The sequence below is a fragment of the Pongo abelii genome, chromosome 9, assembly GCF_028885655.2.
Source record: "Pongo abelii isolate AG06213 chromosome 9, NHGRI_mPonAbe1-v2.0_pri, whole genome shotgun sequence".
Classification (NCBI taxonomy): Eukaryota; Metazoa; Chordata; class Mammalia; order Primates; family Hominidae; genus Pongo; species Pongo abelii.
This window is the reverse complement of record NC_071994.2, coordinates 71,124,711-71,149,034: the sequence shown is the minus strand read 5'-3', so window position 1 is coordinate 71,149,034 and position 24,324 is coordinate 71,124,711. Positions and strand designations below refer to the sequence as shown.

The window sequence follows — 24,324 nt, the reverse complement described above, 5'->3', positions numbered from 1 at the left end:
ACAAAACCCGAGCAAGGACGCCTGTTTCCTGGCAACGGCTAAACGCAGGGGCGGGGTCGCCGACGGCTATCCGAGGGAGGAGCACCGCCTCTCCTCTTGGTTCCGCCCCTTCGTACGTAAACCCCGCCCCTCAGAAGGACTCCGGCGTGTCATAGGGGAAGGCCTCTGGGAAGGTGGAGGCCGTCAGGGCGGAGGCGGAGCCCGGGAAGGAAAGGTCGAACCAGAGGGCAGAAGGCGGGACCTAAGGAGAGACCCGATTTTTACATGCAGGGAAAGATCAGAAGGGCGGGGCTTGGGAGAGATGGAGCCGGAAGAAAGACGAGAGAGAAAGGGGTGGGGCCATGGATTCCGGGAGACGCTTGGAGTGGAAGAGTGGGTGTGGAGGGGCGTGGCTATCACGAAAAGAGAGGAGGAATCAGTAGGTGGGCCGGGCCTGCGGAAAAGCGGAGCCCTAGAGAGGGCTGACTGCGGGCACTCTAGTTCATTTTGCTCCATCGTCGTGCATAGCTTGGGCTCTACTTTAGTACCCCAGCGGCGACTGCCCCTGGCTCCCCCAACACCATTGTGCTGTGCTGCTCCGTGACCCCTTGAGCACTTAGTCAAGGAACACGGAATAAGTGCCTGCATGCCCAGCTGGATTCCAGATCAATTAGAACCGGCCTCTGCTTTCCAGGACCTCAGAGAATTGCAACGTAGTGTAATAAGTGCATTACTACGGGGGCCACCTAGGAGCAGCACTTAGCATGATTTGCATGTATAGAGGATGAGAGGAAGATATGGTGAAGGAGCTTAGGGAAGACTTCCGGGAGGAGATGGTGTCTAAGCCGAGTCTTGGGAAACAAGCAAAAGTAAGATAAACTAAAATAGAAAAATAGAAGTTTCAGATAAGGCATGTAGTTTTAAAAGTACTTTACCGGCTGGGCGCGGTGGCTCATGCCTGTAATCCCAGCACTTTGAGAGGCCGAGGCGGGCGGATCACGAGGTCAAGAGTTTGAGACCAGCCTGACCAACATAGTGAAACCCCGTCCCTACTACAAATACAAAAATTAACTGGGCGTAGTGGCGCGCGCCTGTAATCCCAGCTACTTGGGAGGCTGGGGCAGAAGAATCGCTTGAACCTGGGAGGCGGAGGTTGCAGTGAGCCGAGATTGCACCACTGCATTCCAGCCTGGGCGACAGGCGAGACTCCCTCTCAAAAAAAAAAAAAAAGAAAGAAATAAAAAAGTATTTTGCCAATGTTAAATACCTGGTTTTTATCATTGTGCTATAGTTATATAAGATCATAACGTTAGGGGAACATGGATAAGGAATTTATAAGAACTCTGTATTATTTTTGCAATTTTTCTGTAAGCCTAAAATTAGTTCAAATAAAAAGTATTTAAAAAGAAATAGAAGTTTCAGACCAAAGGATCGGCATATACCAGGGAAAGGAAGAATGGACAGCATGTGGGAGGTGCTATAAGAACTGCAATCTGTACGGTGTGTCAGGAGCCTAGGGAACATGTGAGGAAACACTGTGAGATGAGGCTGAAGACATGGACTGGAGAACTTTATAAATCATGTTAAGGAATTTAGATTTTATTTTTGGGATGATAGCTATAAAGAATTTTATACATAGATTGATAGTTATACAGTAACTTTGCAAAAGACCAAACAAGCTGATAAGGCCCAAACTAGAGTAGCAAAAATGCAGAGAAGTGGACATGTGGATTTTTAGAAGGTAGATCACCATGGTTTGATGATTGGGTGGATATAAGAGGAAAATAAGAGGAAGAATTAAAAGCTAATGCTTAGTTTATATAAATTCAAAAACAGGTAAATTATTTTTTACCTGTGATATTAGAATTCAGGATAGTGATTATTCTTGGAAAAACATTGACTGAAAGGGGCAGAGTGGGGCTCCTGAGGCACTAGCGATGTTCTGTTTCTTGATCTGAGTGCTTGGTTATGTGGTGTGTTCACTTTGTGAAAATGTATTAAGCTATATACTTAAGGATTGTACACCTTTCTCTGTGTTTGTTTGTTCTGGTTACTATGCTATGTGACAAACCAACCCAAACTTAGTGTCATAAAAACAATAGCCATTTTATTATGTGCACAAATTCTGGGAATTTGGACGAGATGCAACAGGAATGGCTTGTCTCTATTCCATGATGTCTGGGGCCTTATTTGTAAAGCTTGAACATCTAGAGGTGATTTGAGGCTGGTGGCTGGAAGCATCTGGAGGCTTCTTCAGTCACACATCTAATTCCTAGGCTGGGATAATGAAAAAGCTGAACTCACTGGGGGAACTGTCAAACAGAACTTCTCACAATGTGATGGGTAGGTTCTAAGAGGGAACATTCTGAGAGGGAGCTACCAGACAACAAGCATTCCAAGAGAACCAGAGGGAAGCTGCATGGCCTTTTATGATCTAGCCTTAGAAGTCATACAACATCACTCCTGCTATACAAACTATCACAAGGGAGTGGTGTCGAAGAATTTGTGACCATTTTTTTTTAACTGCCACGACGTTATACAGTAATAATAATAAATGCTTGTCATAGGTTTTTTGCTGAAAGGGCATAGATAGGAATTCTAGAAGAAAAAGTGGAGGAAGATAATGAGCTTAGTTATAGATCCAATGGGTTGAAGGTGACTGCAGGATACCCAAGTAGGAACATCCAGTGAGCAGTTAGTCATATAGATAACCGCAACTCAGGGAGAGTTCTCGGGAGCCACTATATGGGAAAGGAAGTCCTGTGGGTGACTGACGTCAATCAGACAGAGTTAGGAGGATGGCAAAAGTAGAAAGCCTAGAACAGAATCCAAGAAAAAAAAAAAACACCATCATAGAAGGAATAGACAGAGGAGCTTATGAAAGACACTAAAAAGAAACAGAAAACCAAGACATTATGGCATCACAAAGGATTTTATTCATTTTGTTGCATTACTTTGAATGTTGTCTTTTTATTTTAACAAGTGTAATAGTTTGCAAAAAGAAATTACGAAGCCATGGGAAAATAGTTTTTCAAAATTTAATTAGGGACCACAGGTTTTTCTTCTAAAAAACACTCCAAAAACACAAACCTAATTTTATCACTGAACTGTGCAAAACTCCACAGGTTCTCTATTGCCGTTGGGTAAAATCCAAGCTTTATAACATGGCTGACAGAACTCCTCCTGAGCTGGCCTCTGTCTATCATTCAACCTCATCTCTCACCACTACCCGCTAGGCCCTCTAAAATAAGCCAATTGATATTTGCCCAGTCATCCATGCTTTTTGATATCTCTGTGCCTTTGCCCACTCTGTGCATTCTGCCTCTAGTGCTCTTCATCCTCCCATCTCTGTACCCAACTCCTATTCATCCTGCAGAACCCAGGCTCTGTAGGGACACTTCATGTGTACTATAATAGCCTTCTGTGTATCCACCTAACAGAGTACTCATCAGCAGCCTGGCAATGACTGCTGCTGTTTAATTACCTAATGTGTAATTACCTGCTAGCCTGACTATTTCACCTAGCAGACTGTGAGCTTCTGGAGAGGGGGGAGCATGTCTTATTCATCTCCAATTCCTAGTACTTAGCACAATGTTGGCCTGGCACACAGAACACCTGCCTATGGGTGTTCTGATTTTGATGTGTTGACTGAGAAAGATGATAGCACTGAAAGGAATATCAGGTTGAGGGAGAAATTGTAGGGTTTTTATTTGTTTTGATATAGGAGATATTTAAGCAGGTTCACAAAAAGAGAAAAGTTGAAAGATTGGGGACCATAAAACACATGGAATAGTTGGTAGGATCAGGCACTAGAAGTAACAAGAAGGAAATGAGGACAAAAGCACCATAGGATGGCCCCTATCACACTATCTATGAGAGTGGTGTGATGGGGGAAGGTGTATGTGGAGGTAGATATGGGTAGGAAGTAGGTTACAAAAATAGAGCTCACTTCTCATGTCAGAGGCATCTCTTTGTCCCTGGAGAATAGTTTAGCACCTGACATAGATAAGCCATTCAGTAATAGTTGTTAAATAAACAAATAGGGAGGCCCAAATAGAATTTGCAAAGATAAAACAGAGTGTTTGATCCTACACTAAAACTCAGGTCTTCTGACCCAGAGGACACCTATGTAGCTCAGTTGCTGTGGAAAGAGGGGAGGAGGAAAACAGAGACAAGACTCAGGCTTCCCTCTGAGGCATGCACCCCCACCTTCTCCAGGGATCTCATTAGAGGTGTTTAGCTGGGCAGGTGTAAGCCCAGGCCCTGGGAGACAGGGCAGAGTGCTAGAGCTAGACTGTCTCCACCCCTTCAGTAGCGCTAGCTCTGGTTGTGTTGCTAAGAGCCCCAAAGACAAAGAAGTCACAGCAGGAGCCCAAAGGCAGCCTCCTTCAGGCAGTCAGGCACTAGTCCCCAACTCCAGAAGTCCCCTACAGGCAGACAGGGTGTGGACATCTCACACCCCAGCACCAGACCACAGAACCATGAGCCAGGACACCAAAGTGAAGACAACAGAGTCCAGTCCCCCAGCCCCATCCAAGGACAGGTGAGAAGTCCTGGTCCCTTGTGTGAGATCTCTCCTCATTCCTCTTGGTGCCCCAGTCACAACTACAGCTTTGAATGCCTGGTGAATAAATGAAGCAAGACTTTCTTTCTTACAGGAAGTCGCTGCCAGTCCTGGACCCATCTGGGAGTTACTACTACTGGTGGCTGAACACAATGGTCTTCCCAGTCATGTATAACCTCATCATCCTCGTGTGCAGGTGTGGCAGGGGTGCTAAGGGAGGGGCTGGAAGCCAAAAAGAGGACTAAAGAGAGGTCAAGGAGAAGGGCAGACCCTTGGTGGGGCAGGGAGGAGGAGCAATTCCCATGGGAGGGCCTGAGGCAGAGGGTTAAGGGCCCTGGGGAGACGCCTCAATCATGCTTAACCCTGCCCTGCAGAGCCTGCTTCCCCGACTTGCAGCACGGTTATCTGGTGGCCTGGTTGGTGCTGGACTACACGAGTGACCTGCTATACTTACTAGACATGGTGGTACGCTTCCACACAGGTCAGTGAGCTTCTAGGAATGACCCTTTGTTCCACGTTCCCTTCCTAAAGATAGCCACTTAAGAAGTAACAAGAAAGGCACCCCCACCATGATAGCACCTTCGCGTGCCTCTATGCCTGACAGCATCCCAGTGCCCACCCCGGAAACCCAGGAGCAGAGTTATGCCCGGCTCCACTCTGTCCTTCAGACAGTCTCCCTGGCCTGCCCTGGGCAGCTCATGCTCAGCCCAAGCTTGACCACAGCAGGTCCCCTTCCTACCGGCCCCCTCTCCCCAGGATTCTTGGAACAGGGCATCCTGGTGGTGGACAAGGGTAGGATCTCGAGTCGCTACGTTCGCACCTGGAGTTTCTTCTTGGACCTGGCTTCCCTGATGCCCACAGACGTGGTCTACGTGCAGCTGGGCCCGCACACACCCACCCTGAGGCTGAACCGCTTTCTCCGCGCGCCCCGCCTCTTCGAGGCCTTTGACCGCACAGAGACCCGCACAGCTTACCCAAATGCCTTTCGCATTGCTAAGCTGATGCTTTACATTTTTGTCGTCATCCATTGGAACAGCTGCCTATACTTTGCCCTATCCCGGTACCTGGGCTTCGGGCGTGACGCATGGGTGTACCCGGACCCCACGCAGCCTGGCTTTGAGCGCCTGCGGCGCCAGTACCTCTATAGCTTTTACTTCTCCACGCTGATACTGACTACAGTGGGCGATACACCGCCGCCAGCCAGGGAGGAGGAGTACCTCTTCATGGTGGGCGAGTTCCTGCTGGCCGTCATGGGTTTCGCCACCATCATGGGTAGTATGAGCTCTGTCATCTACAACATGAACACTGCGGATGCGGCTTTCTACCCAGATCATGCACTGGTGAAGAAGTACATGAAGCTGCAGCACGTCAACCGCAAGCTGGAGCGGCAAGTTATTGACTGGTAAGAAGGCGGGGTTCCAGACCAGGACAGGGACCAGTGTAGGTGATGGAACCTGAGGGAGGTAACTGGGTACTTAGTGCCTGGTGAGCCAGGCAAGGCTGTCAAAATGTAGCATTCAGCCGTGGGTTTGCTGGCTGGGGCTTGGAAAGAGGGAACTTCTTTCAACTGAGGGAATCAGGACTTGGGGGAGGGGTAGGTAAGAGACTGATAGGGAGAGGAGCTCATACTCAAAAAAGGATAATATGGAGACCAGGGAATGGGAACTGCCACTGCCTGGTAGGGCTCAGAAGGCTCTGGAAGGAGTGGGTGAAGAAGGGCAATCCCCCCTGAGAATGGTCAGCAACAAGATCATTGACTACCTATGGTGATTCATACTGTGGACTGAACAAAAGGAAGTGTCACAAAGTTGGGGAAGTAGAGCAGAGGGTCTCCAGAGAGGAGGGGCCCTTGGTGGCTGAGGTAGCTAAGAGTAGGGGTGGAACAAGACATCACTGATTGGTGGGTAGGGTAGAGCCTGATAGGAGGTGAAGGGTTATGTAAAGTGGCAGAGGTGTCTATGCCCTGGAAAACAGATGATCCAACTGTCAGGTACTCCCATGACCCCTGTTAGATCTCAGTATGGTGGGATTCTTGGCTGGAGCTGAGCTGAGCCCTGATGGAAGGGATGGAGGCAGGCACATAAAGGGCTGGTAAGGAAATGGCACTGTCCTTACTCTCAGGTATCAGCACCTGCAGATCAACAAGAAGATGACCAACGAGGTAGCCATCTTACAGCACTTGCCTGAGCGGCTGCGGGCAGAAGTGGCTGTGTCTGTGCACCTGTCCACTCTGAGCCAGGTGCAGATCTTTCAGAACTGTGAGGCCAGCCTGCTGGAGGAGCTGGTGCTGAAGCTGCAGCCCCAGACCTACTCACCAGGTGAATATGTATGCCGCAAAGGGGACATTGGCCGAGAGATGTACATCATCCGAGAGGGTCAGCTGGCCGTGGTGGCAGATGATGGTATCACACAGTATGCTGTGCTCGGTGCAGGGCTCTACTTTGGGGAGATCAGCATCATCAACATCAAAGGTTGGTATCCCAGTATTTGTTCCAGGGACAAGGATGGGGTGGGGGAGGGGGGAACAGCAGAGCCCAGTGCTGGGACCAGATAGTACTTCAGGCCTAAACTTCTGATTGAGGAAGCCTGGCCCTTCTCTGAGTCACTAGATGGTTCAGGAGAAAAACAACACGTAGAGGATCCATTCCCTGAGAAGAAGCTGAGCCAAGGCCAGTGAACAGGGTGGGTTCGTGGAAGAGAGAGTAGACTTGCTCTGTGGATATTCACCTGAAGCACCAATAGACTAGTGGACAGTGATAGAGATAATAATAATAATAATAATAATAATAATAGCTAATATTTATTACCTGCTTACTGCATGCCCTTTTCTAAGTGCTTCACATGATATTAACTCATTAAATTCCTGCAGCAGTTCTATAAGTACTATTCTTATCCCAATTTTAAAGATAAGGAAATCAAACTCAAAGAAGTTGGGTAATTTGCCTAACGTTGCACAGGTATACACATGTGGGATGAGTGGAAATAACAACCTTTTTACAGCCAAGTGGAAAGAGAGAGGTAAAAGAGAAGTTCTCATTTACTGACCATCACCTCTAGGCCAAGCCAGGTACTATCTACTGGCTTACTTTTTCCTCTCATCAGCCCTGTGCAGTAGGAATTGTTATGCCTAATCACAGGTATTAGGCATGAGGTCGTGCAAGCAGGAAATCCTGCAAATGGGGTAAGCACACTGTCACGGACTGAAAAGCTGGATGTGCTCTGGCTCTCTCAGCATGAGGATTCTACCCTCAGGGATTCTGAAAGCCTCACATCTGTCCTCCAATGATCCCCTCAAGCTCCACATCCTGTATGTGGTAGGATGCTGTCTATTTGACTTTGGACAAGTCATTTCCCTATTTAGGCCTCAGTTTAATCACCTATCAAATGGGGATAATAATAAAAACCCAATGAGTTATTTGTGAGAATAAATGAGCTATGTGAGGGAGACATCCAGCGCAGTGCTTGGCATACAGCAAGTGTTCAACAAATAGTAGCTCCCTTTCCCTTGTCCAAGGTCCTTCTAGCTCTAAGACTTTGCAGTATTCAGCCTCACCTATCTCCCCACCCATTCTCCACCAACATCTTTCTAAACTGCAAAGGATATCATACAGCTCCCTGCTTAAAATATTTCAGTAGTTTCCTACTGCCCTCAGCATAAGGCCTGAACTTCATGTCATGGCTTATGAGACCCAGTGTGACCTAGATCTCCCCCCTCTCCACCCTCCCCACACTCTGCGCTTCTCCCACTCTGAACTGCTTACTATTTTCTGCATCCAACTGACTCTTTTCTACCCCCTTCCCTCTGTTCCTGCTCTTCCCTCTGGCTATATTGCCCTACCCCCACTTGTCCCCCTCCTCCCCCTAGTTACCTCCTACTCAGTTCAGGTGTATGAGACTGTTCTTGCATTTCTATAAAGAAATATCTGAGACTGGATAATTTATAAAGAAAAGAGGTTTAATTGGCTCACAGTTCTTCAGGATTTACAGGAAGCATGGTGCTGGCATTTGCTCAGCTTCTAGGGAGGCTTCAAGAAGCTTATAATTGTGGCAGAGGGCAAAGGGGGAGCAGGCATGTCACATGGTGAAAGCAGGAGCAAGGGTTGGGGGAGGTGCTACACTTTCAAACAACCAAAACAACCAGATCTCAACTCACTATCTCAAGGGCAGCATCAAGCCATGAAGGATTCGCCCCCATAATCCAATCACCTCCCACCAGGTCCCACCCCCAACATTGGGGATTACATTTCACATGAGATTTGGGCAGAGACAAATATTCAAATTATATCTTAGGACATCCCTTCCTCCAGACTTCCCTAAATTCCCTGCCTTACAGTTTGGTAGGGGCTCTTTGCCTGCCTTTCCACAGCACCTGATGACTATGTCTTCACTGCACCAGCCATACTGTTATATAACTATTCCAATATATGTGTATCTCCTCTAGACTGTGAATTATTTGAGGCAGGTCACTGATACCCACCCAGCATGGAGCCTGGTCCCCAGTATGTTACTAAATGAAAGAATTAATGAGGCAGAAGGAGAGGTTCAGAAGCACAAATATGGAGGTGAAGGTCCTGGTTCAGGAGTGAAATGCCACCTCCTCACTCTCCTACTAACTATCCTCCCATCTGCCCATGGGCCACAGGGAACATGTCTGGGAACCGCCGCACAGCCAACATCAAGAGCCTAGGTTATTCAGACCTATTCTGCCTGAGCAAGGAGGACCTGCGGGAGGTGCTGAGCGAGTATCCACAAGCACAGACCATCATGGAGGAGAAAGGACGTGAGATCCTGCTGAAAATGAACAAGTTGGACATGAATGCTGAGGCAGCTGAGATCGCCCTGCAGGAGGCCACAGAGTCCCGGCTACAAGGCCTGGACCAGCAGCTGGATGATCTACAGACCAAGTTTGCTCGCCTCCTGGCTGAGCTGGAGTCCAGCGCACTTAAGATTGCTTACCGCATTGAACGGCTGGAGTGGCAGACTCGAGAGTGGCCGATGCCCGAGGACCTGGCTGAGGCTGATGACGAGGGTGAGCCTGAGGAGGGAACTTCCAAAGATGAAGAGGGCAGGGCCAGCCAGGAGGGACCCCCAGGTCCACAGTGACCCCATCCCCATCCCCAGGATTCCCACCTTCTATGAATCCAGAGTTGTAGTAAAGCCTAACTGCTGCAACTCTGTCATCCTGTCTGCGAGATCACAGACACAGGAGCAAATTGGTCTGTAGATGCCCAGCTAGAGATATAGGAGTATAGCGCACATTCAGCCCCCACTTACCAGTACACACACACACGCACACACACACACACACACAGTTGTTCATAGACCTGTTGGCCCCAAGACTGTGCATTCCATCTAAAATGCTCTGGAATTTCCATTCTCAGAGCACACAGCACACATGCTTTCTCACAAGCACCGATGTATCTTACACCCACATAATATATACACATTCAGTCATGCACCTCCTAAACACACATATGCTGACAGTCATACACCGATAGACACAGATGCCCTTCACAGGTGTGCACACACTTGTGAAAACACAAAAGCACACCCTGAGCCCTCTAGGTCTAAGATGTCTTTTGAATGTTTCCCATATAGGCGATTCACAAGTATACCCTGAAAGTTGCACTTCAATAAAGTATTTGCCTCCTCCATAAGCGTTTATGGGGCTGGAAAGAAAAGGCAAAGTCAGTGGTGGGCCAGGATGGATTCTGTCTGAATTCTGAAGTCTGAAGCCTGAATTCTGAGTCACAGAGGTGATGAGCATGAACTGTGTAGTAGCTAGTGGGTTACAGTCAGAGACGAGGTACCTGAAGAATAGAGAATCAATACTCAGCCTAGGCAAAGCAGGCTCTCACATCACACTGCTGTAAGAGTGCCCATGCACACTGGCCTTTGCATCCCACACTGGAGCATATGTTCTCGATTTATAAGCTCTGAGGGGTTTCATCTAGTTAAATGGGCCACAGCAGATACTTCTTCTTTTTCTTCCCTCTGGCCAGCCCTGGAGCCTGGATCCAGGGCTTCCCTGTGTTCAGGGCTGATTCCAAGAGGAGAATAGTTCCATTCTCCCAACAGAAAGGAGGTGAATAGTTCCAACAGGACCATTCACCTGGCCCAGCCCTACCATGACAGTTGTTGGAACTGGTGTTGGTGCCGGTGGAAATCCAGCCCTTCTTCTTTGCACAGTATTCCAAAATATAGGGGAGAGTAGAGACTAGGTGCAGTGGAATATTATGGTCAGAGGCAATTAGAGATGAGGGTGTTGGGAATTTTGGAGTTAAATCTGGTGTACTTGGAAGGAGGTCTGCACTTGGGGCAGGAAAGATATCATAGGGTCTATGGGGAGGAGTCTGGTATCATGTCTGAACCAGATTCACCCTGAGTCACCACTGCAGCTCCTCCAGGGCCTGGCCAGTCTTGAAGTCTGAGCTGTGCCAGGTGGTAGTTTAAAATGTATCCAGGATTCAACTTATAGATATAACTGAGTGATGTGTCTCTACTCTCAGGAGAGATTATGAGGGTAATCACACTTTAAATCATCTTAAAATATGTAGTTTTTTTGTGATATGTCCTTCTCACAAAATATAAGATCCACAAGACCAACACTGGGTTTTTCTTGTTCATCTTCGTGTCCCCAGGGTTGTGCCTGGCACCTAGTAAGTACCCAAATATATATTTGGTAACCAAAGAAGAGAGAGTTGAAGCAGATAGAGGACAAATGTTGAAGGAAGATGTGTGTCAATTTCTTGAGCGGTTTTTCTATCATCTCTGCCCTCATATCATCTTGAACTAGAATGGATGGGTACATCGTAAAGGCCATTTGGGTGGCATCTGATGGACTTAGGGAGTTGAGAACAAGTTTTTCACTGACATATTACAATGTGCACACCTATCCCCAGTGAAGGCTCTCTTGGAAAAGTTGGCCTCCACCATGCCATCTAATCCTGGTCTATAGCACTAGCAGGATGATAACTGGTTATCTGGCATTTTACGGTTGCAGAAACAAAACTCTCAAAGGGCCAGCTATCCATTTTGCTCTGCCTCTGCTATTACAGGATGAGGAGATCAGAATCTTCATGATGGAGCCACCATATCATAAGACACCTTGAATAGCATCAGTTGCTTTCTGAGGTCCTCTAGTTGTAGAATTGTTTTTATCACTCTGTTGAAGACAATATTTGGACAATTTGGGATCAAGCTGGGTAAAATTAGATCAGGATGTTCAGAATTGAACACAATTTTGAGTTCCTGGAATAACCAAGAAATAATAATAAATTCTTTTAGTCTAAAGAATATTAACTAATGTGCATCAAGCACTAGACTATACACTTATAAATGTGGCCAAAAATTTTATTAAAATTTTCATTTGGGTTTTGTTGATTTTATCCCTCCTCCTATCATAAGAAAGGACCTAAATCTTTGCATCCCTTAAAAGTTAAAGCTTTTGGCCAGGCGCGGTGGCTCACACCTGTAATCCCAGCACTTTGGGAGGCCAAGACGGGTGGATCACGAGGTCAGGAGATAGAGACCATCCTGGCTAACACGGTGAAACCCTGAATACAAAAAAAAATTAGCTGGGCGTGGTCACGGGCACCTGTAGTCCCAGCTACTCGGGAGGCTGAGTCAGGAGAATGGTGTGAACTCGGGAGGCGGAGCTTGCAGTGAGCCGAGATCTCGCCACTGCACTCCAGCCTGGGCGACAGAGCGAGACTCTGTCTCAAAAAAAAAAAAAAAAAAAGTCAAAGCTTTTTGAATTACAGGATCAGAAACAGAAATTGACAGAAACTTTTTGCCAGAGATTTTGTGGGAGTCTTGGAGTTTTCTTTGTTTTGTTTTGTTCTGTTTTTGAGACAGGTCTCACTCTGTTGCTCAGGCTATAGTGCAGTGGTGCCATCTTGGCTCATTGCAACCTCTACCTCCCTGGCTCAAGCAGTCCTCCCATGACAGCCTCCCAAGTGGCTGGGACCACAGGTGTGCACCACCACGCCTGACTACTTTTTGCGTTTTTTGTAGAGATGGGGTTTTGCCATGTTGCCCAGACTGGTCTCAAACTCCTGGACTCAAGAGATCTGCCTGACTCTGCTTCTCAAAATGCTGGGATTACAGGTGTAGGCCACCACGCTCGGCCAAGATTTTGTTTTTGAAAAATAGGGCTCCTAGGATTTCAGTTAGGGGTAAAATGTACCCTGTTGTCTGTGAGAGCTTAAGAAGGGTTTAAGAAGCAGAAGTTTCTTCTGACAAGGGGAGATTCCCTAAGACAAGGAAAAGGAATGAGATTCTTGAGAGTTATATTAGTTTTTTTGTTTTTTTGCTGCTGTAACATATTACCACAAATTTAACAGCTTAAAACAGCATCCATTTATTCTCACAGTTCTGTGAGTTAGGAATCCAAGCCAGTGTCAGTCAACTAGACCTCTGTTCGGGGCCTCCAAATGCTGAAATCAAGGTGTCAGCTGGACTAGGCTGTTACCTGGAGACTGTAGGGAAGAATCTGCCTCCAAGTTCATTCACGTTGTTGGCAGAATTCAATTCCATTGACTATAGGGCAAAGATCTCTGATTCCTTGACACATGGCCCCTTCATCTTCAAGTCAACAAAGGCATATTAAATCTTCCTCATTCTTCAAATCTCTAATTTCCCCCTTCTACTACCAGGCTAAGAAAGATCTCTCCTTTTTAGGGTTCACCTAAATAATCCAGAATAATCTCCCTATTTTAAGATCAACTAATTATTAACTAACTTAATTACATTCTCAATGTCCCTTTTGCCATAACCCTGGGAATAACATCAGAGGGCAAAAGTAATAGAAGTCAAAATTCTACCACAGGATTTCTAAAGAAAAAAAGCAGCCTAGACTCCACTTTCTATAAGGGCCCAAAATAGGGAACACTAAGAGTTGAGTCTTTGGAAAGAACTGGAGAATGATCACTATGCCAGAACAGGTACTGGAGACTCAGAGCAGCATCCCCTAGAAGTGTGCAGGCTTGAACAAGGCACATACCAGCATTATCAGCATGCTCCAAAGACCAGAGGCCCTGCTCCAGATGTTCTGCTCAACATAAAAGCCCCAGAGACTTTTGCAAGGCCTTAAATTGGGAAAGAGAGTGGGAAGAAAGCCCAAAACGCAACTGAGATTAAATCTCCCACATAGTGAAAACAGTATGGAGATTCCTTAAAGAATTAAAAGTAGAACTACCATTTGATCCAGCAATCTCACTACTGGGTATCTACCCAAAGGAAAAGAAGTCATTATATGAAAAAGACACATGCACACACGTTTATAGCAGCACAATTCACAATTGCAAAGATATGGAACCAACCTAAGTGCCCATCAACCAACAAATGGATAAAGAAAATGTGGTATGTAAGGCCAGGCGTGGTGGCTTATGCCTGTAATCCCAACACTTTGGGAGGCGGAGGTGGACAGATCACTTGAGACCGGGAGTCTGAGACCAGCCTGGCCAACATGGTGAAACCCCATCTCTACTAAAAATTAAAAAAAAAATATCTGGGCATGGTGGCACACACCTGTAATCCAAGATGCTCGGGAGGCTGAGGCAAGAGAATAGCTTGAACCCGGGAGGTGGAGGTTGCGGTGAGCCAAGATCACGCCACTGCATTCCAGCCTCGGCAACAGAGGGAGACTCTGTCTCAAAAAAAACAAAAAAAGAAAAAGAAAGAAAATGTGGTATGTATACACCATGGAATACTACTCAGCCATAAAAAGGAACAAAATAATGTCTTTGGCAGCTTGGATGGAGCTGAAGACCATTATTCTAAATGAAGTAACTCAGGAATAGAAAACTAAATATTGTATTTCTCACAAGTGGAAGCTAAGCTATGAGGATGCATAAGAGTGATATAATCGACTTTGGGGACTCAAGGGGAAGGCTGGGAGGGTGTGAGGGATAAAAGACTATATACTGGGTACAGTGTACACTGTTCAGGTGATGGGTGCACTAAAATCTCAGAAATCACCACTGAGGAACTCAACCATGTAGCCAAAAACCACTTGTACCCCCAAAATTATTGAAATTAAATGACAGATAGATAGATCTTTCATAAAGTAAGTATTTAAAAGTTTAGACAAGAATTATCTGATTTAGATAATCAAATGTCTAATTTTTTACACACTGTTGTGCAAGAATTCACAAACTGCTCTACATGTATTATCTGATTTGGTTCTTAAAACAATGTGAAGAAATTTAAATTATTATTAATACTATGATGATGATCATCATCATCATCATCATCATCTTTCCAGATCAGGAATCTGAAGCCCACAGAGCCACTAAAGATATTAGATCGGATTTATTGAGAAGTTACTTTATGCCAGATGCTGGGTTAAGTGCATTGTCTCAATCCTAAAACTATATGAGAAAGATGTCATTACTACCCCATTTTGAAATGAGGAAACCAAGATTCTGGGATTAGATAACCTGCCCAATATCACAGGTCCCTAAGTCACATGGAATGAAGCCCAGGTCTGTCATATTGTTTCTTTTAGGGAGATAAGGAAAGGAATCACCTGGTTTGAGGGCAGGGCCAAGCAAGCTCTTCACTTCTTGAGAATGACTATCAGAGGCAGTAACTGCAGTAACCAGGGGGAAGAAGCCAGCTGTGCCAGGGAAAGCTTGTGAGTCACTGGCAAGGCTGCCTGCCAGCAAAGATAAAGGACTACCAGCTACTCTGGATAAGAGCTCCCAATTCCAGCCCCAGGGTCTGCACAAAATACAGCTGTGAGAGGAGGGCAGAAGTTTGAGAGTCACTGCTAGATTTCTACAGAGGTGTCAAGACTGTTCTAGGGCCTTCCTTCTGAGAGCCCCACTACTTCGGGCTTAGCTCTGTTCCCTCCTACAGGACCTGGGGCCTCACTTACTTCTTTCCTTGGGTCCTTAGGAAACCTCAGTCTGACTAAGATTTGGGATGTAGACTCCTCCTTGGTGTTCCCAGTTAGCTACTCCTCCACAGAATCTTCTTGGACCCACCACACCCCACCCTTTCTTTCTTGGGGTTTGGCTGCTAGCCCCGTAAGGCAGATGGAAATAAAGTATCAAGCTTGGGAGGAAATCAGATTCCTAGAGAAAGGGGCCATTCAATCCAGTGGAGTGTTTGCTCCTAGTGCAAACACTAGGAGCCAGAAGCAGGAGGCAGAGTGGGAGGATTCTAGTTTGGGTTAAGCTGGAGTTTGGCTTGAGGCTAAGATCAGAGGTGGTGGTCGAGCTGGGTTAGAGCTGGGATCAGAGCCATGACCCAAGTCAGGGCAAATGTTAGGCTGGCCTTAAAGTACAACATATAGAAAACAGCATGCATTAGGTGCCAACCAGACTTGTATTTTAGTTCTGGAACATCACTTCCTAGCTGGGGGACTCTCAGCCTCTTCCTCAAACTCTTTCAGGGTTGTTTAGAGAAATGCTGAAGATTTAAAAATCTAAACAAGATAATGAATGTAAACTGCCTACTAGTGCCTAGAAGATGATAATTTCTTAATAATTAACAGTAGCTATGACTATTACTCGTGTCCCTCTAGCAGCTATTGTGTCTTTGAGGGCCCTAGGCACAGGTTGTCCTGCTCTGCTTGTCCCAGGCCTCTGGCAGGGCCTCCAGGTTGTGCAGGCAATACCAGGTCTGACCAGCAGAGAGCAGAAGGCACTTCTTCCTTCCTTCCTTCCAGCTCCCTCTCAGGCCTTTGGATTGCATTGCCTTGAAAAGCTTGGAGAATTTCTCAGGGAGAAATGGAATCTTAGGGACAGGGAACAATGTTGGGGAATTGTGATCTCAACTGCTCTTGTTTAAGCTTTTTTCACAATGACAGAAATATATCAGTGGTAATGCTGAGAGACGTTACTGAAGAGGATGTGCTAATCAGAGCCTAAAGCAGCCCTGTCGCAGGCAGCACCACTGAATGACTGGGAACATTCAGACTGCCTTCCCCAAAGATTGAAAATTCTTTGTGCTTCTCACCACTAGCTCACATGAACCCTCTCTGTGTGTGTCTTCACCTTTTCAGTTCCCATACCTTGGCCTGTTGTCCTCAGCCTTTTCTTCACCAGTATGTCCAACAGACAGGGCCCCAGAGGCTATTAGCTTGTATGCGTTCATGGAAGCCTTCTCTCGGAATGATGTTCTGTTGGCTTTCTCAACTTTTGAATGAGGCCCTGACCTGGGAGATCTAGGCCTCTCTTGGCCTACCCGTGAGGGTCTACATCTGAAGTCAAGTATCCAGCCAGAGCCAGCCCCTGAATGGGTGCCTCTGCTCTTCCCCAGCACAAGCCCCAGGCTTCTGAAAGGCCAGTCCTTGTCCTGGTTTCTTTCGTCTGCTCAATAGCCCTGCCTGCTCTGGCTCTAGCCCATCTGCCTTCTCAGCTGGCTTCCTCTGTTTAATCATCCCAAGAGAAGGGCCTCCTGCATGGGCAGGGAATGTGTGGGCAGGAGCTCAGCACAGAAGCAAGTCTGCACATCATAGAAATGCAGAGAACAGAAGGCCTTGAAAGATATAAGGAGAAGGTGGCCTAATCAGACACAGAGGGCGGGGCTGAGCCAATGGGGAAAAGGGCAAACTGGGCACCCCAAGGACTAAACTGTAGCTGATTTCTCTCCTAGCACCAGACCTCAGCTGCACGTGTGTGCGTCAGAACCAGGAGTGCTGGTTGCAGAGCGTATTACATGACCCTCACACTACTGGGAATGTAAACACTGGGTTTCCTGGTTAAAGCACTGATATTTTGTGGACCTTGCAAGCTACCTAGAATAAGCAGTCCCCTTATAAAGCAGCTTATCTGGCACTGTGCATGAGGCAGTATGTTCTGCTCTCTGCGGTTGTTTCCCATGAATATTTACTGAAGTTTTATTTAAATGTTCCCCTGTTATCTCAGTTGTGATATAGAGTATTGAAAGAAGGATCATGTGCCCACATTTGGGCCAATGGGGCAGTACCATGGGAGATTGAGACTTCCCAAAAGGGAAAGTAAATTGTTCTAGCTACAAGAATCAAGCTAGGTGGTCCAAAATCCCCCTCTAAAAAACCAAAACCAAAACCAAAACCAAATAACAAACAACCTGGGCAGGTCAAAGCTTGAGTTAGAAAGACAGATTCCCTCAGGAGTGAGCCCGGGCCTACTTCAGGACCTCTTGCACGTGCTTCCTTGACCTCTTAGTTTTCTGACTTGTTCCTGGACAAGGGTCCAAGTCTCTTTCATATGGCTTTGCCCATGTTGGCTTTGCAATTCCTTCCTTACTCTGATCTAAAGCATCCCTATTTTCTTGCCCTAAGATATCCCATTCTCTCCAAAATGCTGGCTTATGTCTAGCAAAGGAAGTATAGATGGAATTTCATGATTTTGAGAAATGAGTTCTACACTTTTAGCACTACATTTTCATTCCTTTCCCCTCCATCCTCTGCTCCCCCTCCCTTCTTCACTATAGCTATTACTTGTTTTTTATTTTCCCTTTTACAAAACATCTTGAAATCAATCTACACATGCCATCTCCTAGCCCTCACCTTCCATAACCCATCTGCATTTAGTTAGATGGGAGAATATGAGCAAGATACAAAGATGATGAAAACATGGCATCCACAAGGAAAATATAAGATATTTGAGGCTCCTGAAGCCAATTATGACCATCCAGCTAGAGCCAGTGTTTGGGTGTGAGACTAAACAAAAGATAGAAAGTAAGTAATGACAGTAGTGTGACGAGAAGTCTGAGAAACTATTGGAGAAAGGGACATGCATTATTCAGCTCAGGCTGCCACAGCAAGACACCACAGACTGGATGACTTAAACAACAGAAATTTATTTTCTTACAGTTCTAGAGCCTAGAAGACCCAGATCAAGGTACCAACACATTCAATTTCTGGTGAGCGCTCTCTTCTTGGCCTGCAGAAAGCCTCCTCACATGGTCTTTCCCCTGTGTGTGGCTTGCAGGGGGAAGGGGTGGCAGGGGATGAAGGAAATGGTGGATCAGAAGATATCTAGTGTCTCTTCCCCATTTTGTAATGACAACAGTTCTAGCCCCACCCTTATAACCTTATTTAACTTTAATTACTTATTTAAAGGCCCTATCTCCAAATACAGTAACAAGGGCAGGAGCCAGACCCTTGGAATATAATTCTCTCTTCTCCATGTCCAGCTGAGATTTTATGGCCCATTTTTTCACACTTGTCCCTTTATTTTGCCATTCCAACTTTGGATGAACTGAACCATCAACATTCTCCTTGCTTGCATCCAACCAGCTGAGCTCTGCTGAGAAATTGATCCCACTAGAAATTTCTAGTCATCAGCCCTTAAGTGGGCCCTTAGTATTTTCCTATTACCTCACTACATTCCTCAGGTCTCCTTTTCCCTTCTCCCATTATATATTGTTTTCTTAAACCATCTTGACTACTAAAAATTTTCATCACACACACACACAAACACACACACACCACTCTCTGATAATCAGATTTCCAACTTCATAGCAAAAATAAAAACTATCAGACAGTAGCTCCCTACCAAATCTACAAACAACTGTCTTAGTTAAGATGCAGGTTAGGTTGCCATGACAATAGAGAAAAAAAATTGTAAGGAGTTAAGACTGCAGTTTCTTTTTCATGCAGAAGAATCAGGGATGATAAAATGGTTTGAGAGTATAGGAGACCCAGACGCCTTCCATTTTGTCATTCTGCCATCCCTAATATGTTACCCTCACTGCATGATTGAAGGTGGCTTGCTTTCCTATTTACATTCCTATTGCCCTCCCATAGGGGCAAAGAGGAAGAAAATGTCCATTTCTCTCCTTTAAGACCTTGATGTGGAAGCTGCACATATCACTTCTACCTACAGATACTACCTAGTCATAGTGTGCATTTTTTGCACTTAGCTGCAAAAAGGTCTAGGAAATGTAGCTGTTAATTTGTAGGCCATAACTTATTTTCATCTATAATCATCTTTTTCTACTAATTTCCTCTTACAATTGAGTCGCTACTGCAATCAAAAGCTAGGATCCTCCACTTCCACTCTGGATTGCATGCATCCCTGACTTCTCAGGAACCTTGCATTATTAATTAACCATTCTCTCTCTCCTGTATCTTTAGTCTTTTTATATATTGGAGTAATTCCATCTGCCAAAAAAATGAAAAAGAAAGAAAGAAGAAAGTTCAAGTCCTCCCATCTTAAAAAAAAAATCTTTCATTTGACATCCTCTTGCAGCTCTATCCCCTTTCCTTAGTAACTACACTTCTTAAAAACTTGCCTGAAGTCATTTACTCCACTTCCTCCCATCACATTCAGTTTTCAGGACATCTACCCTGCCTTCTGCCTCAACAACCTCACTAAAATGGCTCTTTCTAAGGTTGCCAAAGATCTCCAGGTTACTAATTTTGGACCACATTTTTCATTCCTCATTTTGCTTACCCAGGAGCAGCATTTGAATGAGTTCACCAGTTTCTTCTTGCACCTCTTCTCTTTTAGCTTTTATGATGCTTCACTCTCTGGGTTTCCTCCTGTCCCTCTGTCTACTCTTTCTTGGTATCTTTTGCAGGCTCATCTTTCTCTATCCAGTCTTTAATAATGACCTCTAAAAGTCTGACTTGATCCTTCATTTGTTCTTATTCTACACACTCTAATTCTGTGGTTTGCATTGCTTCCTATATGATCTGTATATTTAGCTTCCTAATGGAATTCTACTTAGATATCTAATAGATATCTGAAACTTAATATGTCCAAAACAGAACAGATTTGATGGTGGGAGTTTCTCTGTGCTAGTTACTATTTTCTCTATGAAGTTGGAGTCTAGGTTGAGAGTGAAGAATGCTCTGTGTGTGTGTGTGTGTGTGTGTGTGTGTGTGTGTGTGTGGTCAGGGTGGGAGAAGAAATTAGAGATTTTATGAGACAAGAAAATTTGAAAACAATATTGTGTAAAATGACAGAAAGAAGGTAATCAGAGAAATTTGGTAAGACATCTACTCATTCTAAGCAGCACAGTATGAACAACTGAATTCTGATTTCCAAAATCCCTGACTTTGAATTCTGGCTCTTTCACCTAGTAGCTTTGTGGCTTTGGGCAAGTTACTTAAACTCTCTCTAAGCCATAGTTCTTTCATCTAAAATAGTGATCAACAATATTGGACCTAAATTCATGGTTCTTCATGAGGATTAAATGTACTTACAGGTAATGTGCCTTGAACATCATAGGTGTTCATCAAATAGTTTATATTGAGTTACCAGAAACCTTATTCATTTTTTATCTCATCCTTCTTTCTCACCCTCCACATGCAAATTATCTTTAAATTCTGTTTCTACCTCCTAGATAGGTCTTAGATCAATCTTTTCCACTACGTCCATGACTTTAGGTCAAGCCACTACCATCTCTCACCCAAATTACTGTCATAGACTCCCAATTGGTCCCACCTTTTAAGTTGCTCCCCACACTAACTCCACTGCAATCTTTCCAAATCTTTCTAAATCTTAACAAATTTCCAATGCTCCCAATTCTTCCTTGCATGGCTTGCAAGAGTCTGCATTTGCTGCCTCATGAGATAGAAGGTGTATGATTTGTCTATTGCTGTTGTAATAAATTACTATGAATGTAGTGACTAAAAACAACACCCATTTATTAGTTCACAGATCTATTGGCCAAAGGTTTACACAGAGTGGCTGGGTTCTCTGCTCAGGGTAACAAAAATCAAGGTTTCAGCCAGACTGAATTCTCTTCTACAGACTCGGGGGAGGACTGAAGTCTCTGTTCTTTTGCTGGCTGTCAGCTAGAAACTGCTGTCAACTAGAGGCCACTCTCAGGACTTGCCCTGTGCCCTCCTTCACCCTCAAGCCAGAAAACAGCCACCTGCGTTCCTTGCCACATTATCTCCTCCATCTTCAAGCTATCAACAGTGTGTTGAATTCTTCTCATTCTTCCAATCTCTTTGATTTCCTCTTCTGCTACCAGCGAGAAAAAAAGAACCCTTGGCTTTTAAAGGACTCATGTGACTTGGTTAGGACTAGCCAGATAATCTGTCTATCTTGAGATCAACTGATTAGTAGAATTAACTCCATCTGCAAAATCCCTTTTGCCATATAACATAATTGTGGGAGTAGTATCTCATCATATACACAGGTCCATCCACACACAAAAGAAGATTATATAAGGGTGACAGTCATTGGGGGTCATCTTCTAATTCTGCCTACCCAAGGAGAGGAAGCCAGGGGAAATATCCCTGAAGAATCGTAGCTTGAGCTGAGATCAGATGGATGAGTAAGTGTTAATGAGGTAAGGAAGGAAAGAAGAAGCTTCCAGAGAGCATATGGAAAAGCCATGCAACTGAAGGACACATAGCAAAAAAAAAAAAAAAAAAAAAAAAAAAGAAAAGGAAAGAAAAAAGAAAAGGAAAAGAAAAGAAACAGGAGGTGACCAAAAAAAAGCTAGTGTGTTTACAGTGGAAAGAATAAGAATTACAGTGACTCATAGTGATTTGAAATAATGTGGCTAGAGAGGTAAGTGGGAGCCAGGCCACACAGGCTTTCTGAATTCTGTTAATATGTTTTCTCATTCCCTAAAGCAAAGGTCAAAAGAGTGGAATAGTCAGATTTGCATTCTGAGCATAGTACTTGGGCTATAAGGTGAAGTATAGATGTAGAGAGGCATCAGTAAAATGTGGTGGCCCATTTAGGAGGTTAGGAGTGCGGTTCAAGAGTAGGGTAATATCAGTGGACATATAAGCAAACAGATTCAAGGAACACTCAGTAGCTAAAATGAACAGGACTTTGTGATTGATTCAATATGGGAGTGATGTAGTTATGTTCCCCAGGAAGCAGACTCTCAAACAAAGATTACTGTGGAGGATGTTTACTAAGGAGCGCTCTTGGAGTTAACACCTGTGCAAGAGAGACGATGAAAATAGGATTGGGCAAAAGGAGAAGCTGAGCAGTAATTCAGTCCCAGTAAAGACCTCAGTCAACCATATGAAGAGTTCTAGGGATGTGAGCATCTTTCAGAGTTGTCCACCACGGGGTTGAGGGGATTAAACTTTTATACTTCTGTGCTGATCAGTCATTGGATATAGAATGCCCAAGAAAGGGAGCATAACCTTGGATGAGCTGGCTTTCTTCTGCTTAGGCAACTCCTGAAGGGTTATGACAGCTGAGGGCCATCTTTTAGCAGCACTCTCCACAGCTGGAAAATAAATCCTTCATTTTTGAAGAGGGTTCTGGGCATTGCATCACAGCATCCAGCATAGGGGTGAAGGAGCATAGGGGAGTAAGGCATCAATAATAATTCCTAAATTTCTGATTTGTACATCCTGGTGGGTGCACTTAACGACCACATATTACAATCATTGGCTTACTTGGGAAAATCCCCACTAGAATAGGTGCTACGCAGGAGCAAACTATATTGGACAACTAGTGCATACCCCTAGAACTGGCATAGTTTGCTAAATAAGTGAATGTCCATCTACTTCTATTTTCACTCCCCTCTCCCTTACATCCTTTGCTCCCTTCCCTCCTCATCCTACTGTCATCCAGTGTGGGAAAACTTGAGCAGGTTATCTGAGGCCCCACCTGTGCTGGAGTTGAACAAATAGCAAATCAAGCTCCTCTGGTCCAGGCTCTCTGATGGGCAAGACAGGCAGTACCAGGAGGAAGGAAAGGGGGAGCAGTTGATGACATCTCAGGCATAAACTGTCTTTCAACTCTCTTTCAATGCTTCAGCCCCTATAAACTCAGGGCTGGCTGAACCAGGTCCTCTCCAAAAGATTAATTGGATAAGGGCCTGCTGAATCCCCCATAAAGCCAGACTCCATTCTCTAATTTGCTCTTCCACTGATGCCCGCCCCCCACCTCTTACAGCTACTGCTGGGGATCAGAAGAATTTCACATCGTATTGGAGTTCATCCGGAATCTGAAGAATGGATAGGAATCTGGAGATAGGAATCTGGGGAAGAAAAGGAATGGATAGAAGAATGCATAGGGAGCAGGGCTGAAATAGTAGAAGAGGCAAATCCTGCCCCGAGAAGCTGAACCCAGTTCAGTCCTGCACCCTTCAGCCCTGTTCCCGCTGCACCGCAGTGACCCGGTCCCCTTCCAGCCCCCTCTCGTGGGAACCTGACACCCTACACAGGCAGCTCTGCCTGCACTGAGAGCAAACAGGGAGCGTTAGCGTGTCGGGTGGGCGTGGGCGCTGCCTGGAGACGGTGGAGAAAGCCAACCTTCTCCTCCTCTTTTGCCTGCGCTGGGCCGGCGTTAGAATTATATCCCATCCTCACCTTACTCTGGTTTATCCTTGTCAGTGCTTGCCACCATCCCCAACTGCCCTCAACACTCAAGTCAGAAGCTTCCTCCCGGGAGCACTTTTCCCTGGCAAGGCTTCCCTGGAGCCAAATCTCGGCCCCGGCCCCACCCCCACTCCCGCCCAGCTGTGGAGGGCTCCTTGGGACCCTTAAGTGGAAGCCTGAGTGTTAAGCCTCAGACAGGAGATGGAGGGTGCGGAGATGCAGGAGCTACCCCAGTCCCGCAGCGAGGAGCTGCAGGGAACTACGGTAGCAATAGTGTCACGGTCACTGCGGCCACTGCAACACAGTACGGTAAACGCGGCTCTAGGCTCAGAATAAAGCATCCGCGCCTCAGCAGGTGACGCACGCAGACCCGGTCTCCAACGCCACCTCCACGTTCCCTGATACACCAGAGAAAGATGTTGGATCCGTGGCAGCCGTCTCCACCCAACGCCTCCTACCCTCCCTTCCCCGAAACCTCCCCCTACGCTGCCAATACTCTTGTCTTCAATCTCTCTCTCTCTCTCTCTCTCTC

General features: G+C 45.7%; 1 protein-coding gene across 3 annotated transcripts; it reads left to right on the top strand.

Annotated features, from left to right (window-relative positions):
* Window positions 1-27: 27 nt before the first annotated feature.
* CNGA4 (cyclic nucleotide gated channel subunit alpha 4) lies at window positions 28-24,096 on the top strand. Of its 3 annotated transcripts, XM_054524791.2 has the most exons (7): window positions 56-112; window positions 4,638-4,739; window positions 4,918-5,024; window positions 5,300-5,945; window positions 6,665-7,014; window positions 9,186-9,572; window positions 23,368-24,096. In XM_054524791.2, the coding sequence occupies exons 2-7, from the start codon at window positions 4,696-4,698 to the stop codon at window positions 23,421-23,423; spliced, it is 1,590 nt and encodes a 529-aa protein (XP_054380766.1). In that variant the 5' UTR covers window positions 56-112; window positions 4,638-4,695; the 3' UTR covers window positions 23,424-24,096. The 3 variants fall into 3 exon arrangements, with proteins under 3 accessions (XP_024111370.2, XP_054380765.1, XP_054380766.1); XM_024255602.3 differs by lacking the exon at window positions 23,368-24,096 and having other exon boundaries at window positions 28-4,522; window positions 9,186-11,147; XM_054524790.2 differs by lacking the exon at window positions 23,368-24,096 and having other exon boundaries at window positions 51-112; window positions 9,186-11,141.
* Window positions 24,097-24,324: the final 228 nt, after the last annotated feature.